This window comes from Tamandua tetradactyla, chromosome 2, assembly GCF_023851605.1.
Source record: "Tamandua tetradactyla isolate mTamTet1 chromosome 2, mTamTet1.pri, whole genome shotgun sequence".
NCBI classification, from domain to species: domain Eukaryota; kingdom Metazoa; phylum Chordata; class Mammalia; order Pilosa; family Myrmecophagidae; genus Tamandua; species Tamandua tetradactyla.
Window position 1 is genome coordinate 126,768,297 of NC_135328.1, and position 23,282 is coordinate 126,791,578.

At 36.5% G+C, this 23,282-nt stretch overlaps 1 protein-coding gene across 1 annotated transcript; it reads right to left on the reverse strand.

The window, feature by feature from the left end:
• Positions 1-21,520: 21,520 nt before the first annotated feature.
• On the reverse strand, positions 21,521-22,453 carry LOC143662025 (olfactory receptor 4C16-like). The gene has a single exon (XM_077135376.1). The coding sequence runs from the start codon at positions 22,451-22,453 to the stop codon at positions 21,521-21,523; it is 933 nt and encodes a 310-aa protein (XP_076991491.1).
• Between the last annotated feature and the right edge of the window lie 829 nt (positions 22,454-23,282).

The window sequence follows — 23,282 nt, forward strand, 5'->3', positions numbered from 1 at the left end:
TAAATCAGTAACAGAATCACCTCTAGGAAAGTGGCCTGTCATATTTTTCATATTCTTCAGCCCTAAAAAAATTTAAACTAAACTGCATTCTTCATTGCAATAATAATTCTCAGAACCATACTGATATAGATGATCTTTATTCTCTATTACCCATTCTATTACTCTTGGCCAGTGCTTCAGTTTGTTTGGATTTTTGCCTGGTGGGATGACTGTAATCACAATCTCCAAGATTATGAGATGATAGTTGCCTTGTTCCTGTTTGATTGGTTCAATGGTCCATTTAAAGTTATCATTGCATGTCCAAGAACTAAGACATGCTTTTGTGAGTCATCTGTGTCCTGGATATAGTTCTGTGTTAGTTAAATTCAGTTGTCAACTTGGCCAGGTGAGCATATCTAGTTCTGTTGCTGCAGACACAAGCCAATGGTACGTGAACCTCATCTGTTGCTAGTTACATCTGCAGTCGGCTAGAAGGCGTGTCTGCTGCAATGAGTGATGTTTGACTTAATTGGCTTGTTGTTAAATGAGAGAACGCAATGTAGCACAGTTTAAGCAGCTCAGCATTCCTCATCTCAACACTAGCAGCTCAGCCCAGGCCTTTGGAGATGCAGAAAGAAGTCACCCTGGGGAAAGTTGTTGGAACCCAGGGGCCTGGAGAGAAGACCAGCAGAGACCATTTTGTGCCTTCCACATAAGAAAGAACCTCAGTGTAAAGTTAGCTACTTTCCTCTGAAGAACTAACAAAACAAATCCCCTTTTATTAAAAGCCAATCCATCTCTGGTGTGTTGCATTTTGGCAGCTAGCAAACTAGAACAGAAGCATTCCTCATCTCAGCACTCACAGGTCAGCCCAGGCCCTTGGAGATGCAGAAAGAAGTCACCCCGGGGAAAGTTGTTGGAACCCAGGGGCCTGGAGAGAAGACCAGCAGAGACCATCCTGTGCCTTCCACATAAGAAAGAACCTCAGTGGAAAGTTAGCTGCCTTTCCTCTGAAGAACCAACAAAATAAATCCCCTTTTATTAAAAGCCAATCCATCTCTGGTGTGTTGCATTCCAGCAGCTAGCAAACTAGTACAAGTTCTGCCTGTCTTACCTCTATAATAGCATTCCTAGATACACATGGTAATCAGAATCAAGTACCCAAGCCAGTAAAGTAACTCATCTTTCTTGCTGTTTTACTGGTATGCAGAGCACAAAATGTTGGCTTTATTTTAATGGAACCTCTATAGTGTCCCCATCAGTTATGTATTTTCTCCAGGAACCAGGATCTTTACCCTGGTGAAATTAAAGATTGAAAGTGAAGTCCTAGGTATGTAAGTAATAGGGCACCTTCTGCTTCCACCTGTTAGATCCCATGATAATATATACCAGGAAATGTGTACAGAGCACCACATATTAGGCAGTGAATCATTGAATATATTCAATCTTGAGAACAGCATCTCAACTCCTCATAGAGTTGAATTCATCTGATTTCTTAAAATTGGGCCCTTAAGAACTGTTTCTTCCATTTTATCAGATTGACTGCTTAAGGGTGATAAGGTATTTTATAAGATAAGTGAATCCTTGAGTGATGAGAAAAATTTCACTCATGTAGCAGAATCCTGAGACTTCATGGGAGTTCTCTCCCACCATATGGCATGTATTTATCTTACTAGGGCAATTAACATACTTGCCTCCTGGTCACAGGCCCAGTTAATATGATGACATTAACACATTCTGAAAAATTCTCAGAAGATAAAATTTCCTGAAGACAAAATTAATAAAAATGAGAATATAACATTACCCTGGAGAAATAAATGACTACAGACTTTTGTACTTTCAATATAAAGCTGAACTGATTCTGATAATCCCTATCTATGACATCAAGAAGAACTGATTTGCCAAATGGAAATATTTCTAGAATCATACCAAATTCCAGGTGCTCAGGAAAAACAGATGCTTTTCCAGGCCCACTATCATTACCACAGTGTATTTGGTTTTTACAGAAAACCAGACAGGTTAATAAGACAGTAAAATGATAGAGAATATTGTGTCTGCATTCTTCACTCCTTTGGTAGTATCACAAGTCTCTGCAATACCTCCCAATATGAAGTAGTGATTCTAATTTTTTTGGGGGGGCAATAAAACATGTTTAAGGAACTTCCATTTGGTCATTTTTGACAAGTGTGCACTTAATCCACAGAACAAGACCAATAAAGGTTTTTCAGTTATTAAATAAATTCATATATGGAGAAATAAATGTGAATTAAGTCTGTGAAACCCTTATCAACACTATAGAATGTATGAGACCTGCCCTTGTGAATATTCTACTTTAATCAGAGGGAACACTAATAGCATTTTGGGTCTCTTGCTATCATTGTCACCTCTGATCTCATATCTCACAATCCTCTAAAATTCTGGGCATTCCCTTTCCCTACTAAATATTTACACAGGCAGCATAGATTCCTTTTGATAAGGATAAGAAAAAAAAATATATATATATGCATCACAACATGCCATTGAATCATTGGGTCCAGTGTCTGAAAAATAACTTAATTATGCACCTGGATAAAGGACTATAGTTTACCATTGCTGTCACTGGCACTAATATTTTTCTCATTGGGTCTTTTTATAATTATTAAACAAGTCATGCATATCTTACTTGGTTTTTCATCCATTTTTTCCCTTAGAAACATTGTGATCTATTCCCATTTTCACAGAAACCATAAGAAAAAGGCCTCTGATTGGACTTCATTCTTGCTGTCATTGCAATAATTATATCCACCTTGTCTCTAATAGTTATTAACTGCTGCTACCTGCCCTTCTAGAATCCCATAATTCTCATGAGCAAAGTTCTAGGGAAGCATCTTAATTTGTCATTTTCACAAACCATCTCAAAAATATTTCTGCCCCTCTCATCAGCCCATCCCTTATTGTGTTAGATGAAGAGAATGTCTTCTAGATCTTCCTAGGAAGTATAGTCAGCCAAGGGTTTCTCTGATTTTATATTCTCAGTGCTCTGATTCTTCTACTCCCCTCTACAATATTAAGTCAAGAAAACTCTTTATTCTCATTTTACTTGCTGATAACTGCTATGGTATGCAGCACAATTGCTCCAAAGATGCTCATAGTCTAGTCCTTGGAACCTGTGAATATATAAGGTTACTTGGCACAGGAAATTAAATTTACTGATGGAATTAAGATTGTTATTCATCTGATAGCAAAATAAGAGGATTATGCTGGATTATCCAAAAGGACTTAATGGAATCACTAACCTTCGTAAACATGGACAAGAGAGTTCAGGGAAGATGACAAAATAAGATACATCAAGTTCACCCCTGCACCAAGGAAGAGTTATAGAAGGGACAGAAAAAAAATACCATAAGAGTGTTTCTAGGGCTTAAGTGACCTGAGAGGGTCTTCTGACCACATTGGGAGGCCTGGTTGAAAAAGCAGAAGATTTAGATGCAGAGAACTGGAGACCAGTGAGCTAGTGCAAACAGCTTAGTGTGAACATTTCTGGATGGAGGCTTGGAGTGATCAGGAGTACATAGACAGGGAAGCGGGGACAAGGAAGCCTGCCTGAACTTCACCTTGCCCCCACAGCCCCTGCACTGCAAATCCACAACACTGCGACCTGCATCCCAAGCTCATAGGCACCAGCATAGAGTCTCTGATCCAGGAATATACATGCACAGCAACCCAAAATCACACTGTGGTGCCTCTTGCCGCATCCTGTATCCTGCTCCACATCAATCCCACAAAAACAAAGCTTTAGGCTGCTGAAGGAAATCAATATGCAAAGTAACTCTATCATGATATTTCCATGCCATGAAGATAACAGAATATCACTTACTATATGAAGATGCAGACAGATACAGTGCAGTCTAATAACCAAATAAAAACACTGGAGGAGATACAGACTTTGGAACAACTAATCAAAGGTGTTCATATAACTTTACTAAATAAAATCAGTGGGATGGCTAATGAAATAGAGGAGATCAAGAAGACACTAGAAGAGGATAAAGAAGAAATTGAGAAATAAATAGAAAAGCATCAGCTATCACATAGATCAAAGACACTGTAGATCAAATCAAAACTATACTGGGCAAGCCATGGTGGCTCAGCAGGCAAGGACGCTTGCCTGCCATGCCAGAGGACCCAGGTTCGATTCCTGGTGCCTGCCCATGTTAAAAAAAAAACTATACTAGAGACACACAATAGCAGATTTGAAGAGGCAGAAGAAAGAATAAGTGAACTAGAGGACAGGGCAACTAATTTTGAATATGCAAAAAAAAAAAGACAAAAAAAAAAGGAAAAATTTGAATTGGATCCCAGGGAAATGATGGACAAAAGAAAGCACACAAATGTAAGAATCATTGGTGTCCCAGAAGGAGAAGAGTAAAGGGCTAGGAATATTAGTGGAGGATATAATGGAGGAAAACTTCCCAAATCAAAGAAGCCCAGTGAACTCCAAATAGAATAAATCCAAATAGGCCCACCTTGAGGCACATAGTTATCAGTCTTTTAAATATTGAAAAGAAGCAGAAAATCATGACAGTGGTAAGAGAAAAAGAATCTACTACATAAAAGAGAAACTATTGAAGACAGAATTTGGACTACTCAACAGGCACTCTGGAGGTGAGAAGACAGGGGAATGATACATTTAAAATCCTTGATGAGAAAGACTTCCAACATAGAATTCTGTACCCAGCCAAATAGTCCTTCAAAACGGAGGGAGAGACTAAAATTTTCACAGACAAGCAAAGTTTGAGAGAATATGTCAACAAGAGACCAGTTCTACAAGAAATACTAAAAGGAGTTCTGCCAGCTGAGAGAAAAGACTTAAGAGAGAGGTCTGAAGGGCAGCACAGAATAGGACAGTACCAGTAAGGATACCAAAAAGGATAAAAACAAAATAAGGAAAAGAATATGCAGATCTGACAAATAAAATCCAAAGGATAAGATAGTGGATTCAAGAAATGCCTTTAAGTAATAACTTTGAATGTTAACAGAGTAGATGTACCAATTAAAAGAGACAGATTGGGACAATGGACTAAGAAATATAACCCAGCTATATGTTGCTTAAAAGAAACTCATCTTAGACACAAGAATATATAGATTGAAAGTGAAAGGATGGGAAAAGATGTTCCATGCTAGCTATAACCAAAAGAAAACAGGAATAACTAGCTATACTAATATCAGACAAAATAGACTTTAAATGTAAGAACCTCATAAGAGACAAAGAAGGACACTATATGTTAGTAAAAAGGACAATTAACCATGAAGAAATGGCAATCATAAATGTTCATGCTCCCAATCAAATGGCTCCAAAGTACATGAGACAGACATTGCCAAAACTGAATGGAGTGATAGACATATCAACAATAATAGTAAGAGACTGCAATGCACCACTTTTCTCTATAGACAGAACAATCAAACAGCGTATGAACAAGGAAATAGAGAACTTACACAATTTGATAAATTATTTAGACCTAACAGACATATATAGGCCATTACATCTCCAAACACCACAATACACATTCTTCTCTAGCACTCATAAAATATTCTCCAGTATTGATCATATGCTGGGGCATAAAGCAAATATTTATAGATTTAAAAGCATTGAAATTTTTTAGAGAACTTTCTGTGATCACAATGGGGTGAGGCCAGAAATCAATACCCACCAAAAAAAAAAAAAAGAACTTTCACAAATATATGGAGATTAAATTACACACTCTTAAACAATGAGTGGGTCAAAGAAAAAATTACTAAAGAAATTGGTAGTTTTCTGTAGAAGAATGAAAATGAGAATGAAACATACCAGGACTTATGGAATGAAGCAAAAACTGTAGTTAGAGGGAAATTCATTGCTATGAATGCCTTTACTAAAAAAGGAGAAAGATAAAAATGAGGACAAAACTGCTCACCTTGCGGAACTTGAGAAAGAATAGCAAGCCAACTCCAAAGCAAATAGAAGAGAAATAACAAAGATTAAAGCAGAGTTAAATGAATGGGAGAACAAAAGAACAATAAAAAGAATCCATAAAACTAAAATTCGTTCTTCAATAAAATAATGAGCCACCAGAAAGGCTGACAAAGAAAAAAAGAAGGAGGATGAACATAAACAAAATCAGAAACAAGAGAGGGGTCATTACCATAGATCTTGAAGGAATAAAAAAATCATAAGAGGATACTATGAACAACTGTATGCCAACAAACTGCACAACTTAGATGAAATGGACAAATTCATGGAAACACACAAACCACTAAACTGATTTAAGAAAAAATAGAAAATCTAAACAAAGCAATCCAAAGTAAAGAGATTCAAACATTCATAAAAGAGTTTTCCTACAAAGAAAAGCAAAGGGTCAGATGGCTTCACAGAGGAATTTTAACAAACATTCCAAAAAGAACTAACACCAATCCTGCTCAAATTTTTCCAAAACCAGGCTACAAGAAAGGAAAACTACAGTCCACTCTCCCTAATGAACATAGATGCAAAAATTCTCAACAGAATATTATCAAATTGAATCCAACAACACATTAAAAGAATTATACTCCACAACCAAATGGTTTTTATAACCAGGAATGCAAGGATGGTTCAACACAAGAAAATCAGTTAATGTAATATAACACATTTACAAATTGAAAGGGAAAAATCATATGATCATCTCGATTGATGCTGAAAAAGCATTAGACAAAATTCAACAACCTTTTCTGAGAAAAACACTTCAAAAGGTAGGGATCAAAGGTAACTTCCTCAACAGGAAAAAAGTGTATATGAAAAACCCATAGCCATCATCATACTCAATGAGGAGAGGCTGAAAGCTTTCCCCTAAGACCAGGAATGAGACAAGGATGCTCTCTGTCACCACTATCACTCAACAGTGTACTAGAAGACCTAGTGAGAGCAATCAGCTAGGAGAAAGAAATAAGAGGCATCCAAATTGGAAAGAAACAAGTCAAACTTGCATTATTTGCAGATGATGTGATCTTATACTTGGAAAATCTTGAGAAATCTGCAACAAAGTTACTTGAGCTAAGAAACAGATTGAGCAAGTTGGCAGATTATAAAATTAATGTGCAAAAAGCAGTAATACACAAGCAATGACCAAACCGAGGAGTCAATTAAAGTAAAAATTCCATTCAAAAGAGCAACTAAAAGAGTCAGTTATCTATAAACAAACTTAACTGGGGATATAAAGGACTTGAACACACAGAACTACATAACATTGTTAAAAGAAATCAAAGAAGATCTAAATGAGTTGAAAAACATTCCATGCTCATGGATAGGAAGGTTAAATGTAGTTAAAATGTCAATTCTACCCAAATCAATATACAGATACAATGCAGTACTATTCAAAATTCCAATTACCTACTTTGAGACTTGGAATAGTTAGTTATAAATGCACCTGGAATGGAAAGAGACACTGAACAGATAAAAGCATCCTAAAAAAGAAGAGTGAAGTGTGAGGATTAACACTTCCTAATTAAAAAAATTTATTATAAAACCTCAGTGGTGGAAACAGCATGGTACTGGCACAAAGATAAAAGCATTGACTAACGGGATCAAATTGTAGGAGCAGATATAGACCACCAAATCCATGGTAAATGGTTCTTCAACAAGTCCCCCAAATATACTAACCTGGGACAAAAATGTCTTTTAATAAATGGGCCTGGGAGAACTTGATATCAATAGCCATTAGAATAAAGGAGGACCCTGACGTTACATGTTATGCCAAAATTATCTCAAAGTGGATCAAACACCTAAATATAAAATCCAGTATCATAAAACTCATAGGAGAAAATGTAGGGAAACATCTTCAAGACATATAATATGAGGTAACTTCCTACACTTTACATCTAAAGAAAAAGCAACAAAATAAAAACAGATAAGTGGGTAGTCCTCAAAATCAAATGCTTTTGTGCCTCAAAAGACCTTGCCAAAATGGAGTGTAGGAGAGGAGGGGCCAAGATGGCAGCTTAGCAATGTGCACATTTTAGTTCGTCTTCCAGAACGACTACTAAATAACGAGAAACAGTACAGAACAGCTCCCGGAGCCATGTCAGTGACCGGACACACAGCATACCCCAGTCTGGAACAGCTGGACTGGCTGCAAGCCTCCCCAAAACCGTGAGTTCCCCAAGCTGCGGCGGCCAGCAGCCAGTGCCCCTTCCCCACAGGCAGCTTCAAAGAGGGAAAGGAAAGAGACTCTAAACCTGGTCAAGACAGAGTTCACTTATTGGGCTCACAGAAAAAGAGGAAAGGGAAGGAAACAGAGGTTTTAGTGGCTGTGTTTCTATGGAGACTTGGCAGTCTCTGGATTCGGTGGTGGGACTTCTTGGGTTGCAACTGCCCCAGGCATAGGCAGAAATTGGCTGCTTTCAGAGCTGTCTCCTGTGCCTTCCTCAGGGGAGGGGTGAAACCCAACTCAGGTGGAATCCCTCTCTCAAGGAATTCAGACCCAAGGGCTTGGCAATTTGAAGCCATTAAAGCCAGCCTACAACCTCTCCTCCATCTCCACCACTCCCCCAGCAGGGAGAGTCTTCCAAAGTTAAAAGTGCTGCAACATCTTTTGCTGCTGTGACATGCAGGCAAACGCCCCACATACTGGGTAGGATAAGAAAAACAGAACCCAGAGACTTCACAGGAAAGTCTTTTAACCTGCTGGGTCTCACCCTCAGGGAAAACTGATGTAGGTGACTCCTTCTCCTTGATAGGAGGTCAGTTTAGTCCAGGAAAACCCAACTGGAGTCTATAATACCTACGTAGACCCTCCTAAGGGTGGGGAGGGAAAAGGCACCATACAAGCAGGACAAGAAACAAGAAAAAAAGAACTGAAAAATTATCCTCTGTTAAACAAAACCTAAGCTAGAGATCTGGAAAAAGTTGAACTGAAGGTCAAAGAACAGCTAGACAACAAATTCATCTAGTAAGAAAACCCTAGGTAAGAGAAGTGAAAGTAATATCCAGAATAAACTAATTAAGGTAATTAAATGTCTAGACACCAGCAAAAAATGACAAATCACACCAGGAAAATTAAAGATATGGCCCAGTCAAAGGAACAAACCAATAGTTCAAATGAGATACAAGAGCTGAAACAACTAATTCAGAATGTATGAGCAGACATGGAAAACCTCATCAAAAACCAAATCAATGAATTGAGGGAGGATATGAAGAAGGCAAGGAATGAAAAAAGAAGAAATGGAAAGTCAGAAAAAACAAATCACGGAACATATGGGGATGAAAGGTACAGTAGAAGAGATGAAAAAAACAATGGAGTTTCCTCTGTCTCCACCACACACCCAGCAGCGAGAGTTTTCCAAAATTAAAGGAGCCACAACATCTTTTGCTGGTGGGACCCACAGACAGACAAGCACCACTTTCTGGGCAGGATAAGAAAAACAGACCTCAGAGACTTCACAGGAAAGTCTTTCAACCTGCTGGGTCCCAACTCAGGGAAATCTGATTAAATGCCCAGATGCCAGCAAAAAAGAACAAATCACACCAGGAAAATTGAAGATATGGCCCAGTCAAAGGAACAAACCAATCACTCAAATGAAATACAAGAGCTGAGACAACTAACTCTGAATATACGAACAGAAATGGAAAACCTCTTCAAAAACCAAATCAATAAATTGAGGGAGGACATGAAGAAGGCATGGGATCAACAAAAAGAAGAAATGGAAAGTCTGAAAAAACAAATCACAGAACTTATGGGAATAAAAGACACAGTAGAAGAGATGAAAAAAACAATGGAAACCTACAGTGGTAGATTTAAAGAGACAGAGGCTAGAATCAGTGAACTGGAGGATGGAACATCTGAAATCCAAAAAGAAACAGAAACTACAGGGAAACAAATGGAAAAATTTCAGCAGGGGCTCAGGGAATTGAATGATAATATGAAGCACACAAATATACGTGTTGTGGGTGTCCCAGAAGGAGAAGAGAAGGGAAAAGGAGGAGAAAAACTACTGGAAGAAATTATCACTGAAAATTTCCCAACTCTTATGAAAGACCTAAAATTACAGATCCAAGAAGTGCAGCACACCCCAAAGAGAATAGATCCAAATAGGCATTCTCCAAGACACTTACTAGTTAGAATGTCAGAGGTCAAAGAGAAAGAGAAGATCTTGAGAGCACAAGAGAAAAATAATCCATCACATACAAGGGAAACCCAATAAGTCTATGTGTAGATTTCTCAGCAGAAACCATGGAAGCTAGAAGACAGTGGGATGATATATATAAATTACTAAAAGAGAAAAACTGCCAGCCAAGAATTCTATATCCAGCAAAATTGTCCTTTAAAAATGAGGGAGAAATTAAAACATTTTCAGACAAAAAGTCACTAAGAATTTGTGACCAAGAGACCAACTCTGCAAGAAATACTAAAGGGAGCACTAGAGTCAGATATGAAAAGACAGAAGAGAGAGGTATGGAGAAGAGTGTAGAAAGAAGGAAAATCAGATATGATATATATAATACAAAAGGCAAAATGGTAGAGGAAAGTATTACCCAAACAGTAATAACAGTAAATGTTAATGGACTGAATTCCCCAATCAAAAGACATAGACTGGCAGAATGGATTAAAAAACAGGATCCTTCTATATGCTGTCTACAGGAAACACATCTTAGACCCAAAGATAAACATAGGTTGAAAGTGAAAGGTTGGGAAAAGATATCCCATGCAAATAACAACCAGAAAAGAGCAGGAGTAGCTATACTAATATCCAACAAATTAGACCTCAAATGTAAAACAGTTAAAAGAGACAAAGAAGGATACTATCTACTAATAAAAGGAACAATTAAACAAGAAGACATAACAATCATAAATATTTACGCACCAAATCAGAATGCCCCAAAATACGTGAGGAATACACTGCAATCACTGAAAAGGGAAATAGGCACATCTACCATAATAGTTGGAGACTTCAATTCCCCACTCTCATCAATGGACAGAACATCTAGACAGAGGATCAATAAAGAAACAGAGAATTTGAATATTACAATAAATGAGCTAGACTTAACAGACATTTATAGGACATTACACTCCACAATGTCAGGATACACATTTTTCTCAAGTGCTTATCAATCATTCTCAAAGATAGACCATATGCTGGGTCACAAAGCAAGTCTCAACAAATTTAAAAAGATTGAAATCATACACAACACTTTCTCAGATCATAAAGGAATGAAGCTGGAAATCAATAATAGGCAGAGTGACAGAAAATTCACAAATACGTGGAGGCTCAACAACACATTCTTAAACAACAAGTGAGTCAAGGAAGAAATTACAAGAGAAATTAGTAAATATCTCGAGGCGAATGAAAATGAAAACACAACATATCAAAACCTATGGGACGCAGCAAAGGCAGTGCTCAGAGGGAAATTTATTGCCCTAAATGCCTATATCAGAAAAGAAGAAAAGGCAAAAATTCAGGAATTAACTGTCCACTTGGAAGAACTGGAGAAAGAACAGCAGACTAACCCCAAAGCAAGCAAAAGGAAAGAAATAACAAAGATTAGAGCAGAAATAAATGAAATTGAGAACATGGAAACAATAGAGAAAATCAGTAAGACCAGAAGTTGATTCTATGAGAAAATCAATAAGATTGATGGGCCCTTTGCAAGAGTGACAAAAAGAAGAAGAGAGAGGACGCAAATAAATAAGATCAGTAATGGAAGAGGAGACATAACCACTGACCTCACAGAAATAAAGGAGGTAACAACAGGATACTATGAACAACTTTACTCTAATAAATACAACAATGTAAATGAAATGGACAAGTTCCTAGAAAGGCATGAACAACCAACTTTGACTCAAGAAGAAATAGACGACCTCAACACACCAATCACAAGTAAAAAATTGAATCAGTCATTCAAAAGCTTCCCAAAAAGAAAAGTCCAGAACCAGATGGCTTCACATGTGAATTCTACCAAACATTCCAGAAAGAATTAGTACCAACTCTGCTCAAACTCTTCAAAAAAATCGAAGTGGAGGGAAAGCTACCTAATTCATTCTATGAAGTCAACATCACCCTGATACCAAAACCAGGCAAAGATATTACACAAAAAAGAAAACTACAGACCAATCTCTCTAATGAATATAGATGCAAAAATCCTCAACAAAATTCTAGCAAATCAAATCCAGCAACACATTAAAAGAATTATACATCATGACCAAGTAGGACTCATTCCAGGTATGCAAGAATGGTTCAACATAAGAAAATCAATTCATGCAATACACCATATCAACAAATCAAAACAGAAAAATCACATGATCATCTCAATTGATGCAGAGAAGGCATTTGACAACATTCAACATCCTTTCCTATTGAAAACACTTCAAAGGATAGGAATACAAGGGAACCTCCTTAAAATTATAGAGGGAATATATGAAAAACCCACAGGTAATGTCTTCCTCAATGGGGAGAAACTGAAAACTTTCTCCCTAAGATCAGGAACAAGACAAGGATGTCCACTCTTACCACTGTTATTCAACATCGTGTTGGAAGTTCTAGCCAGAGCAATTAGACAAGAAAAAGAAATACAAGGCATCAAAATTGGAAAGGAAGAAGTAAAACTATCATTGTTTGCAGATATGATACTATATGTTGAAAACCCTGAAAAATCCACAGCAAAACTTCTAGAGCTAAGAAACGAGTACAGCAAAGTGGCAGGTTACAAGACCAACGTTCTTAAATATATAGTGTTTCTGTACACTAGTAATAAACAATCTGAGGGGGAAATAAAGAAATGAATTCCATTTACAACTGCAACTAAAAGAATAAAATACTTAGGAATAGATTTAACTAAAGAGACAAAAGACCTATACAAAGAAAACTACAAAAAACTGTTAAAAGAAATCACAGAAGACCTAAATAGATGGAAGAGTGTACCGTGTTCATGGGTTGGAAGACTAAATATAGTTAAGATGTCAATTCTACCTAAGTTGATTTACAGATTCAACACAATACCAATCAAAATCCCAACAACTTACTTTTCAGAAATAGAAAAGCCAATAAGCAAATTTATCTGGAAGGGCAGGGTGCCCCGAATTGCTAAAAGTATCTTGAGGAAAAAAAACGAAGCTGGAGGTCTCACGCTGCCTGACTTTAAGGCATATTATGAAACCACAGTGGTCAAAACAGCATGGTACTGGCATAAAGATAGATATATTGACCAATGGAATTGAATAGAGTGCTCAGATATGACTCTCTCATCTATGGACATTTGATCTTTGATAAGGCATTCAAACCAACTCACCTGGGACAGAACAGTCTCTTCAATAAATGGTGCCTAGAGAACTGGATATCCATATGCAAAAGAATGAAAGAAGACCCGTATCTCACACCCTATACAAAAGTTAACTCAAAATGAATCAAAGATCTACACATCAGGTCTAAAACCATAAAACAGTTAGAAGAAAATGTAGGGAAATATCTCATAAATCTTATCATTGAAGGCAGTTTTATAGACCTTACAGCTAAAGCAAGAGCACTGAAGAAAGAACTAAAAAAAAAAGGGAACTCCTCAAAATTAAACATTTTTGTGCATCAAAGAACTTCATCGAAAAAGTAAAAAGACAGCCTACACAATGGGAGACAATATTTGGAAACGACATATCAGATAAAGGTCTAGTATCCAGAATTTATAAAGAGATTGTTCAACTCAACAACAAAAAGACAGCCAATCCAATTACAAAATGGGAAAAAGACTTGAACAGACACTTCTCAGAAGAGGAAATACAAATGGCCAAAAGGCACACGAAGAGATGTTCAATATCCCTGGCCCTTAGCGAAATGCAAATCAAAACCACAATGAGATATCATCTCACACCCACCAGAATGGCCATTATCAACAAAACAGAAAATGACAAGTGCTGGAGAGGATGTGGAGAAAGAGGCACACTTATCCACTGTTGGTGGGAATGTCAAATGGTGCAATCACTGTGGAAGGCAGTTTGGCGGTTCCTCAAAAAGCTGAATATAGAATTGCCATATGACCCAGCAATATCATTGCTAGGTATCTACTCAGAGGACTTAAAGGCAAAGACACAAATGAACATTTGCACACCAATGTTTATAGCAGCATTATTTACAATTGCAAAGAGATGGAAACAGCCAAAATGTCCATCAACAGACGAGTGGCTAAACAAACTGTGGTATATACATACGATGGAATATTATGCAGCTTTAAGACAGAATAAATTTATGAAGTATGTAACAACATGGATGGACCTTGAGAACATTATGCTGAGTGAGACTAGCCAAAAACTAAAGGACAAATACTGTATGGTCTCACTGATATGAACTGACATTAGTAAATAAACTTGGAATATTTTGTTCGTAGCAGAGACCATCAGGAGATAGAAATAGGGTAAGATATTGGGTAATTGGAGCTGAAGTGATACAGACTGTTCAACAGGACTGGATACAAAAACTCAGAAATGGACAGCACAATACTACCTAACTGTAATATAATTATGTTAAAACATTGACTGAAGCTGCATGTGGGAATGATAGAGGGAGGAGGACTGGGGACATAAATGAAATCAGAAAGAAAGATAGATGTTAAAGATTGAGATGGTATAGTCTAGGAATGCCTAGAGTGTATAATAATAGTGAAATGTACAAAGTACAATTTTAAAAATGTTTTTGCATGTGGAAGAACAAAGGAATGTCATTATTGCAGGGTACTGAAAATAGATGGTAATTAATATTTTAAAATGTCACCTTCTGTGTGAGACTAAAGCAAAAAATTTTTATTAGTTACAAAATTTATATTTTGACTAGTGCATTTCCTAATATAACTTATGTAGATAGTTTGATTGAACGCCATAAGTACTTGGAATCTCAGGTAGGATGTGAGATTTTGCTGGCTTGTCCAGAGTGATGCCCCGATGCATCCCAGAGTGATTTGATCAGTGAGTGGAAATGTATCTGCAAAACCCCCTTCGTGGAGTGGTGAGAATGGGAAGAAATTCAACTTCCCCAAGTTGAATTCTTGATATTCTCATAAGCAGTGTGGACAACCAAAGCTATAGTCAGAGCCCCCATTCTTGGGGTTTGTTCATATGAAACTTAACCCCACAAAGGACAGGTCAAGTCTACTTAAAATTTAGGCCTAAGAGTCACCCCCAAGAGAGCCTCTTTTGTTGCTCAGATGTGGCCTCTCTCTCCAGCCAACACAACGAGCAAACTCACCACCCTCCCCCTGTCTATGTGGGACATGACTCCCAGGGGTGTGGACCTTCCTGGCAACATGGGACAGAGATCTTGGAATGAGCTGAGACTCAGCATCAAGGGATTGAGAAAAACCTTATAATGAGCTGAGACTTAGCATCAAGGGATTGAGGAAACCTTCTCGACCAGAAGGGGGAAGAGGGAAATGAGACAATTTGTCAATGGCTGAGAGATTCCAAACAGAGTCGAGAGGTTATCCTGGAGGTTATTCCTATGCATCAAGTAGATATCATCTTGTTATTCAAGATGTAATGGAGAGGTCGGAGGGAACTGCCTGAAAATGTAGAACTGTGTTCCAGTAGCCATGTTTCTTGAGGATGATTGAATAATGATACAGCTGTCACAATGTGACTGTGTGACTATGAAAACCTTGCGTCTGATGCTGCTTTTATCTATCTTGTCAACAAAGGAGTAGATCATGTGGAATAAAAATAAATAATAGTGCGAACAAATGCTAAAATAAATTTAGTTTAAATGCTAGTGATCAATGAAAGCAAGGGGTAAGGGGCATGGTAGGTATAATCTTTTTTTTTTCTTTCCTGTGTTTGTTTTATTTCTTTTTCTATTGTCTTTTTATTTCTTTTTCTGAATTAATGCAAATGTTCTAAGAAATGATGAATATGCAACTAAGTGATGATATTGTGAATTGCTGATTTTGTATGTTGTTTTATTTTGTTTCTTTATTCTTTTAATTAATAAATAAATTAGGAGAAAATATTTGGAAATCACATATCAGATAAAGGTTTGATATCCTACATACATAAAGAAATCATACAACTCAACAACAAAAGAACAAGCAACCCAATCATAAAGTGGAGTAAATATATGAGTAGAATTTTGTCAAAAGAGCAAATGATGGCTAAAATTATCTATTAGGGAAATGCAGATCAAGACTACAATCATATACCACCTCACACCTATAAGAATGGCTACTATTAGATAAACAGTAAACCAGAAATGTTGGAGAAGATATGGAGAAATTGGGACACTTATACATTACTGCTATGGAAGACAGTCTGGTTGTTTCTCAGAAAACTAAGTATTGAGTTGCCCTGTAACCTGGCAATACCACTACTAGGTATATATCCAGAAGAGCTGAAAGCAGTGACACAAACAGAGATTTGCATACCAATGTTCATAGCAGCACCATTCATCATTGCAAAAAGATGGAAACAATCCAAATACCTTTCAACAGACTAGTAAAATAACAAAATGTGGTATATACATATGATGGAATATTATGCCACAATAAGGTGAAATGATGTCCTGAACCACATGATAAGGTGGATAAGCCTTGAGGCCATAAAGCTGAGTGAAATAAGCCAGATACAAAAGGATAGGTAGGGTAAGATTCCAGTTTTATGACCATGGTAAAGGTAAAATCAGAGGCTTATAATACAAAATATAGGGTACATAGAGATACACAGAGGCTTGACACGGGTGAAGAGTTTGATAATGAGTTTGAACTTAATTGTAAGGTAATATAAAGAAGTGAAATCACTTCACTAGTTGGTCTATAAATAATGCTACCATATGGAACATGAACAAGATTGAAAGGGATTGTATAGACTCATGTGTCCCGCCAATTAACACTACAAATATAAATAAGTCTTTGCATGAACTACTGTAAAGGTATTGATCTTGTACATAGAGTACATAATTTCAGGGTATGGGGAAAATGATACTGTATGCTGTGGGCTATGTTCAACAGGAAAACACCAACAGTACCACAGCAATTTCAGGGGTACATAGTGAGGAGAAGGACAAGAGTTAGGGGAGGTTTGGATTTCCTATTTGGTTTGTGTGTGTTTATTGGCTTTATCTTGGAAACAATGAAATTATCTAAAATTGAGAGTGTTGATGGACTGTTGGCTTTGGATATTATACATGAGGCTCAGTAGATGGAGGTGGCTGAAAGATGCACTGACTGAGAAGTAGATTGACTAATGATGGTGTAAACATATATTCAAACATGGTTCTGCTACAAAAAGGAATGAAGTTGTAAGGCATGTTACAATGTAAATGAGCCTATGGGACATTTGGTGAGACAAAATAAGCCAAAAACAAAAGGGCAAATATTGTATGATTCCACTTAGAAATACATATAAGAAAACTGGAGTCTATATTGTAAGCTCTTAAAGCAGTCACATTTACTCCAGAGTGGTAATTGTTATTTCTGGATTTTGAGGGGCTGTTTTATGTATGTATAACATGACAGAGATAAGAATGAAGCTGGCTGGGTTAGGATTAAAGTAATTCAGAATGCAGGGTTAAGGAAGACTTTACCTGTATTATAGAAATTCACCTACTCTTTAAGACCAAAGGAAGAAAGTTTCCTTATTTTCATAACCATATTTTTTGTGGGAAATAATCTAATTCAACCTGTCTGGATAGATCATTTAAACAATCCAAGCACAAGGAGCCCAGAGTAAGAATGAGGGCCTTTAATCCTGTACAGCTTAAAATAATATCTGGATATATCATAGAGTATATTAAGCAAATAATAAAAAATATTGGAAAAGCTCCTTGAGAGATGGGAGAAAAATTATGGAACTATTAAACTTTGCCACCTGGGAAACCCAGATAATGTGACAAGTATTAGGGACAACCAAATCAATAGACCAAGCCCTTGATCTTGAGAATTGCTCTTTTTGAGGCTTATGTATGTAGCAGAGATGCTTACCCTAGCTATAGGAATGCCTAAGAGTCACCTTTTGAGGACCTCTTTTGTTGCTCAAATGTGGCCTTTCTCTCTCTAAGCTCAACACTACAAGTGAAACACCTTCGTCCTCCCTGCTATATGGGAAATGACATCCCAGGATGAAAGTCTCCTGTTGATGCCCAAGAATGAGCCTGGCCCTAGGACTGTGGGATCAACAATGTCATCTTGGCCAAAAGAGGGGAAAGAAGTGCAACAAATAAGATATCAGTGCCTGAGAGAAATCAAGTAGAGAGCCTACTCCACAAGTCACACTTACTCATGCTTCAGTTAGACATTGCTACCTATCATAACTTGCCAAACCCCAACTGAAACCATTCCTGCCAATCCTAAAGAATATCTAAGGCATTAAATAAGATTTTACAAAGTTTCCATGCACTAGGGAGGCTTTCCAAAACCTACAACCTCAACATGGGTTCCTGGACCAGATAAGTACTGTAGTGCAGAGGGGCAACCTTTTCCAGTATATCAACTAGTTCCATCCCCCTATCCCATATCATTGACAGTCCCTTCCAACAGAAAAAAATTAGAATGAGCATAAACAAATACCCATAAAGAGTGGGAGAAAAATCACAGGTAATTGTGGAGTTATACAGAGAAGTTAAGATTTAACATAAGAGTATGACTGCTGAATCATTGTATTGATATTTCTGTTAGTCTCCAGTGTCTTGGAGCAGCTAGAAGAAAAATTAAAAATTTGTGGAAGTGTAACACATGCTAAACTTTCAGATCTGTTCTATAACTACTTGCTAAAATGTACTTATCAATTTATTGCTTTTTTGTATATATTTTCAGAATAAAGAACATTAAAATTATTCAATAAAGATTTAAATTACTGCAATCAATATTCCATTGCTGAAATTGTTCAATGAGCATTTCTTGAGCACCTATCATGCTCCAGGCATGGCATTTGCAATTGGTAAAGAATAAGAGTAAGGGGTATAAAATATATAATATAAATAATATATAATATAAAAATAATAATATAAAATAAAATTATATGTTATGAAAAAGATTTAAATTCTTGTTTATGATTTAAAAAAAACAGTGGTGACAGAGGCAAAAGGAAAAATCAGAGGGAGATATTACCATGGAAGAAAAGTCTAAAAAGATGCAACTTTTCTGACTTGGAAAGTGGAGGAAAGGGACCATAATAAAAGCAGGGTTGGCAGCATCTAGAAGATGGAAAAGCCAAGGCAATAGGCTCTTGCCTAGAGCCTCCAGTAAAGTACATAGCCCTGCTGACAATTTGATTTTAACCCAGAGTGACACGTGTCACACTTGCAACTTACAGAACTGTAAGATATATTTGCTGTAATCAGTTATGGAAGCATTAGTAAATGAATACAGCTATCATCTCATGTATCTTTTAAGGAGCCAGTTCTAGATGTCCTCATCAAAATAGTAAACCTCAAGTTATAGATGAGTGCCCTTAAGTAAAAAATTCTTCAGTCTTTAAACTCATATTCAAGATCTCCTTTCCCATAGTGAGGTGCTCCACTAGATCTCCCTGTATTAATTAGCTTGGTCTACAATTTCCACAGATATATCATTTCCTCCTAAAGCAAGGGTTACATTTTCATGCTTGGAATTTCCTAATACCTACCTCTTGTTAACTGCTTCATAGGCAATAAGGGATGGAGGAAGAAGCTGTCCAGAACAAATACCACTGTAATGGTAATTTGTCCAGATGAGGTAATATAGCACAGTGTCTTAGCAAGGGAAAACTTTTCTTGCAAAAAAGGGAGAGGAAGATATTTATGGCAATCCAGAAGATCCAGGGTAATTTACATTTTCATGATTCCTTCCCACAAACAAATGTCCCAATTATAGTTCTCAGAATACACTCTTTTCTCATCAGGATATTGACTTGAATGAAGGAAAATTTTGAGGTTGAGCATTTCATCTTCACTTAACTTCTGCCATCTTTATTATAAAATCCTGGCTCTGGGTTATGGCACATTCTCTGTTTTTAGGAAACATAGCAGCAATTGCAGTAGAGGCTCTATATTGAGTGTATGTCTGGGAGATTAAGTTAGATGAAGGGAATCTGGAAGATACCTAAATTGGATCCACCCCTTTCATCTTTTCCTTGTCATGAAATAAAGAAGGGACCAACTAAATCTCTTCCCACTGGAACATATTGATGAATAAACCTTTAAAAAACAGAATCTAACTGCAGCTGATGTGTTCAATAATGAATTGCTTAAGGTGGATTTCACCTTGGCATTCACAGAATTTGAAAAAGCAAACTGACATATATATATATATGTTGGTGCTGGTCACTGTGGAATTCACTGCTTTCCTCACTCAAACAGAGGAACAAATGGTCATTCTCTCAAATTTAAAGTTTCTTGTACAATACAGTTTATGCAAACTTAATAATCTTAATAAAATTTAGTAAATTATAAATTGAAATTGAAGTTGCAAATAAAAATAATCATGGTTAATATCTGTATGGATAAAAGTACAAAGAAGAAACTAAGTTAAATTTGGGAAGATTCTTAGCAGAAATATGTTTCAGAAAAATATCACAGTCTTCTTCAGATGACTATCTACTTACAGTTTCAAATTCCTTACCATCACCTGTTTGCACACCCTACCTCTAGTTCATATAAATGCATTAAATAATATCAATATAAAATATTATTTTTGTAAAAGTTAAATCTGATTTTGAAGAGTACCTTAATTTTCTACTGTTCTACTATTATAATAACCTGATATTATAAACAAATTATTATAATCAATTATGATCCATGAGAAGTCAATATCTCTCCCTCACCAAAAACAATAAAGGGAACAAGTTAGGGCATAATATAGCTTTTTTTTTGCATGAGCAGGCACTGGGAATCAAACCTGGTCCCCAGCACGGTGGGCAAGAATTCTGCCACAGAGCCACCATCACACCACCCCATAACATAGATTTTAAAGAGAGAAAAACAGATAAAGCCTTCCTAAGATAAAAACTCAAGGAGTTTTTTGTGAATAAACCACACTCCTTGTTTTGCTTCTGTTTTAAATGGAGCTAGGTAAACACCTGGTAAGGATTTGGAGTATAAATCTGAGAATTAGAAGGGAGAGCCCCTAGGTTATATATATTGTGCCCTCCACCATGCAATTTCTTTGACTATTTGAATCTTATATTTTCTTCTGAGTCCTTGATCATAAATGCTGGGAATGAACTGTCAAATAAAGGAAAAAAATTGGAGGAGGGAAATTTTTTCAACTTGAGGATATAAATATAAAGAGGATAACTACAAGTAGAAAACACCAGATGTCAACATGAAGGAAGACAGTGAAAACACCAATGCAAAACTAAGAGTTATACTAGGCAGGCAAAATAGCCAGACATATAACAGTGAACCTTACATTCCTGTTAATACCTGATGCCGTCTATTCATCTAAATATAATTGACTCAATACTATGTAGTATATATATTTACATTGACTATTTTCCCAAAGGAACTAATTTTCACACTCTAAAATTGGATTATATTAATATCACAATAAGAAAACATTTTATATTAATTTTTAGGTCAATCCAAACTATGATGAAAGATTTGAAAAGTCCATTCATCTTTTGTCATATGAGACCAGTGTCTTTCTCCATAAATTCCTCATAGCATTTTTTACTTCTGCATTCCTCAGTGTATAAATCAGAGGGTTGAGCAAAGGTGTTCCAATTGTATAAAACACAGCTATCATCTTATCCACGGGGAAGGTGGTTGCAGGACGTGTATATATAAATATGCAAGGAACAAAGAACAAGATGACCACGATGATGTGAGAGATGCAGGTGGAGAGAGCTTTTTTCTTCCCTTCAGCAGAGTAGTTTCTCAGAGAATGCAAAATGATAACATAGGAGAACATCAGCATGACAAAACTCACCGAGCAAATGGCTCCACTATTGGACACTAATAACAAATTGATCACGTATGTGTCTGCACAGGCAAGTTTCAACAAGGGCTGCAAGTCACAAAAATAGTGATCAATCACATTGGGACCACAGAAAGGTAAACTTAAGGCCAGAAAAATCTGAGTTAAAGAATGCACACAAGACCCCACCCAGGCCACAGCCACCAACACTGTGCAGACCCGCCGGTTCATGATGGTCATGTAGTGCAGGGGCTTACAGATGGCCACATAGCGGTCAATGGCCATGAGGATAAGGATAAAGATCTCCAGGCAGCCAAAGAAATGGAATGAAAAGACTTGTATTATGCACTCACTGAAAGAGATGGTGGCCTTCTTCAAAAGAGCATCGACAATCATTCGAGGGGCTATGGAAGTACAGAAACAGGTATCAGATAAGGATAAGTGGAAAAGGAAGAAGTACATTGGACTCCCAAGTGCCTGGCTTGTCTTGATGGTGACAAGAATGAGTAGGTTACCCAGCAAGATCTCCAAGTAGAAAAGTAAGCAAGCAACAAATATTACTTTTTTTCTAAAAGGATCCTGTGTCAACCCAAGCAGAATGAACTCAGTCACATTGTTATGCAGCTGCATGATGTCATGAAAGAGGAGAAGATATGAGTGGGAAATGCTTAATCTGCAAAAAATAAAGGAATTAATGTATGGTGCTATATGATGTTATGGAATAATATAAACAAATTATATTTTTATAATTATATTATATATATTTATAATAATATAAACCCATGGAGTTGTGCAATATTTAGAATATTTTAAGCAAAATAAACATCCCTCATCAGGGACATTCTCATAGATATTCATTCTTAAGTCACTTTAACTCTTTGGTCCTCAATTTTTAATAATACTTCATAAGAATATTATAACTCTCAATTAAGCTTAAAATGTGATACTTTTCTGAAACAACTCTTCATATGCTACCTAATTTAGCTTGGGCATGATACTGCTGTTATAATTTTGACACATTTAACGAATATAAAATCTAGAGACATGTTAATTCAATATTTGCTTCATATTTTTATATTCAGTAAACTTTGGAACCCATGTTATTCATGGCTTGACACTAAGCATTTTGCATACATTGTTAGGTTAATGTAAAATGTAAACTCAAACACCACCACACTGCCATAAAGAACTTCTTATTTAAGCATATATATATATATGCTTATATATATATATATATATATATGCATATATATATACACAATGCATAAAAGTTATGCATGTTTATACAAATTTTTACTAGTTATTAATTCATATGTCCCATTTCTTCACTGCATAATCCCTTCCATATGATCCTATGATCCTGCTCAAAAAGAGAACAGGAAACATTTATAAGTTTTATACAATCTGTTTCTACTTTCAAACACCTTATTGATATTTAATACTTAAGAGAAATAAATGT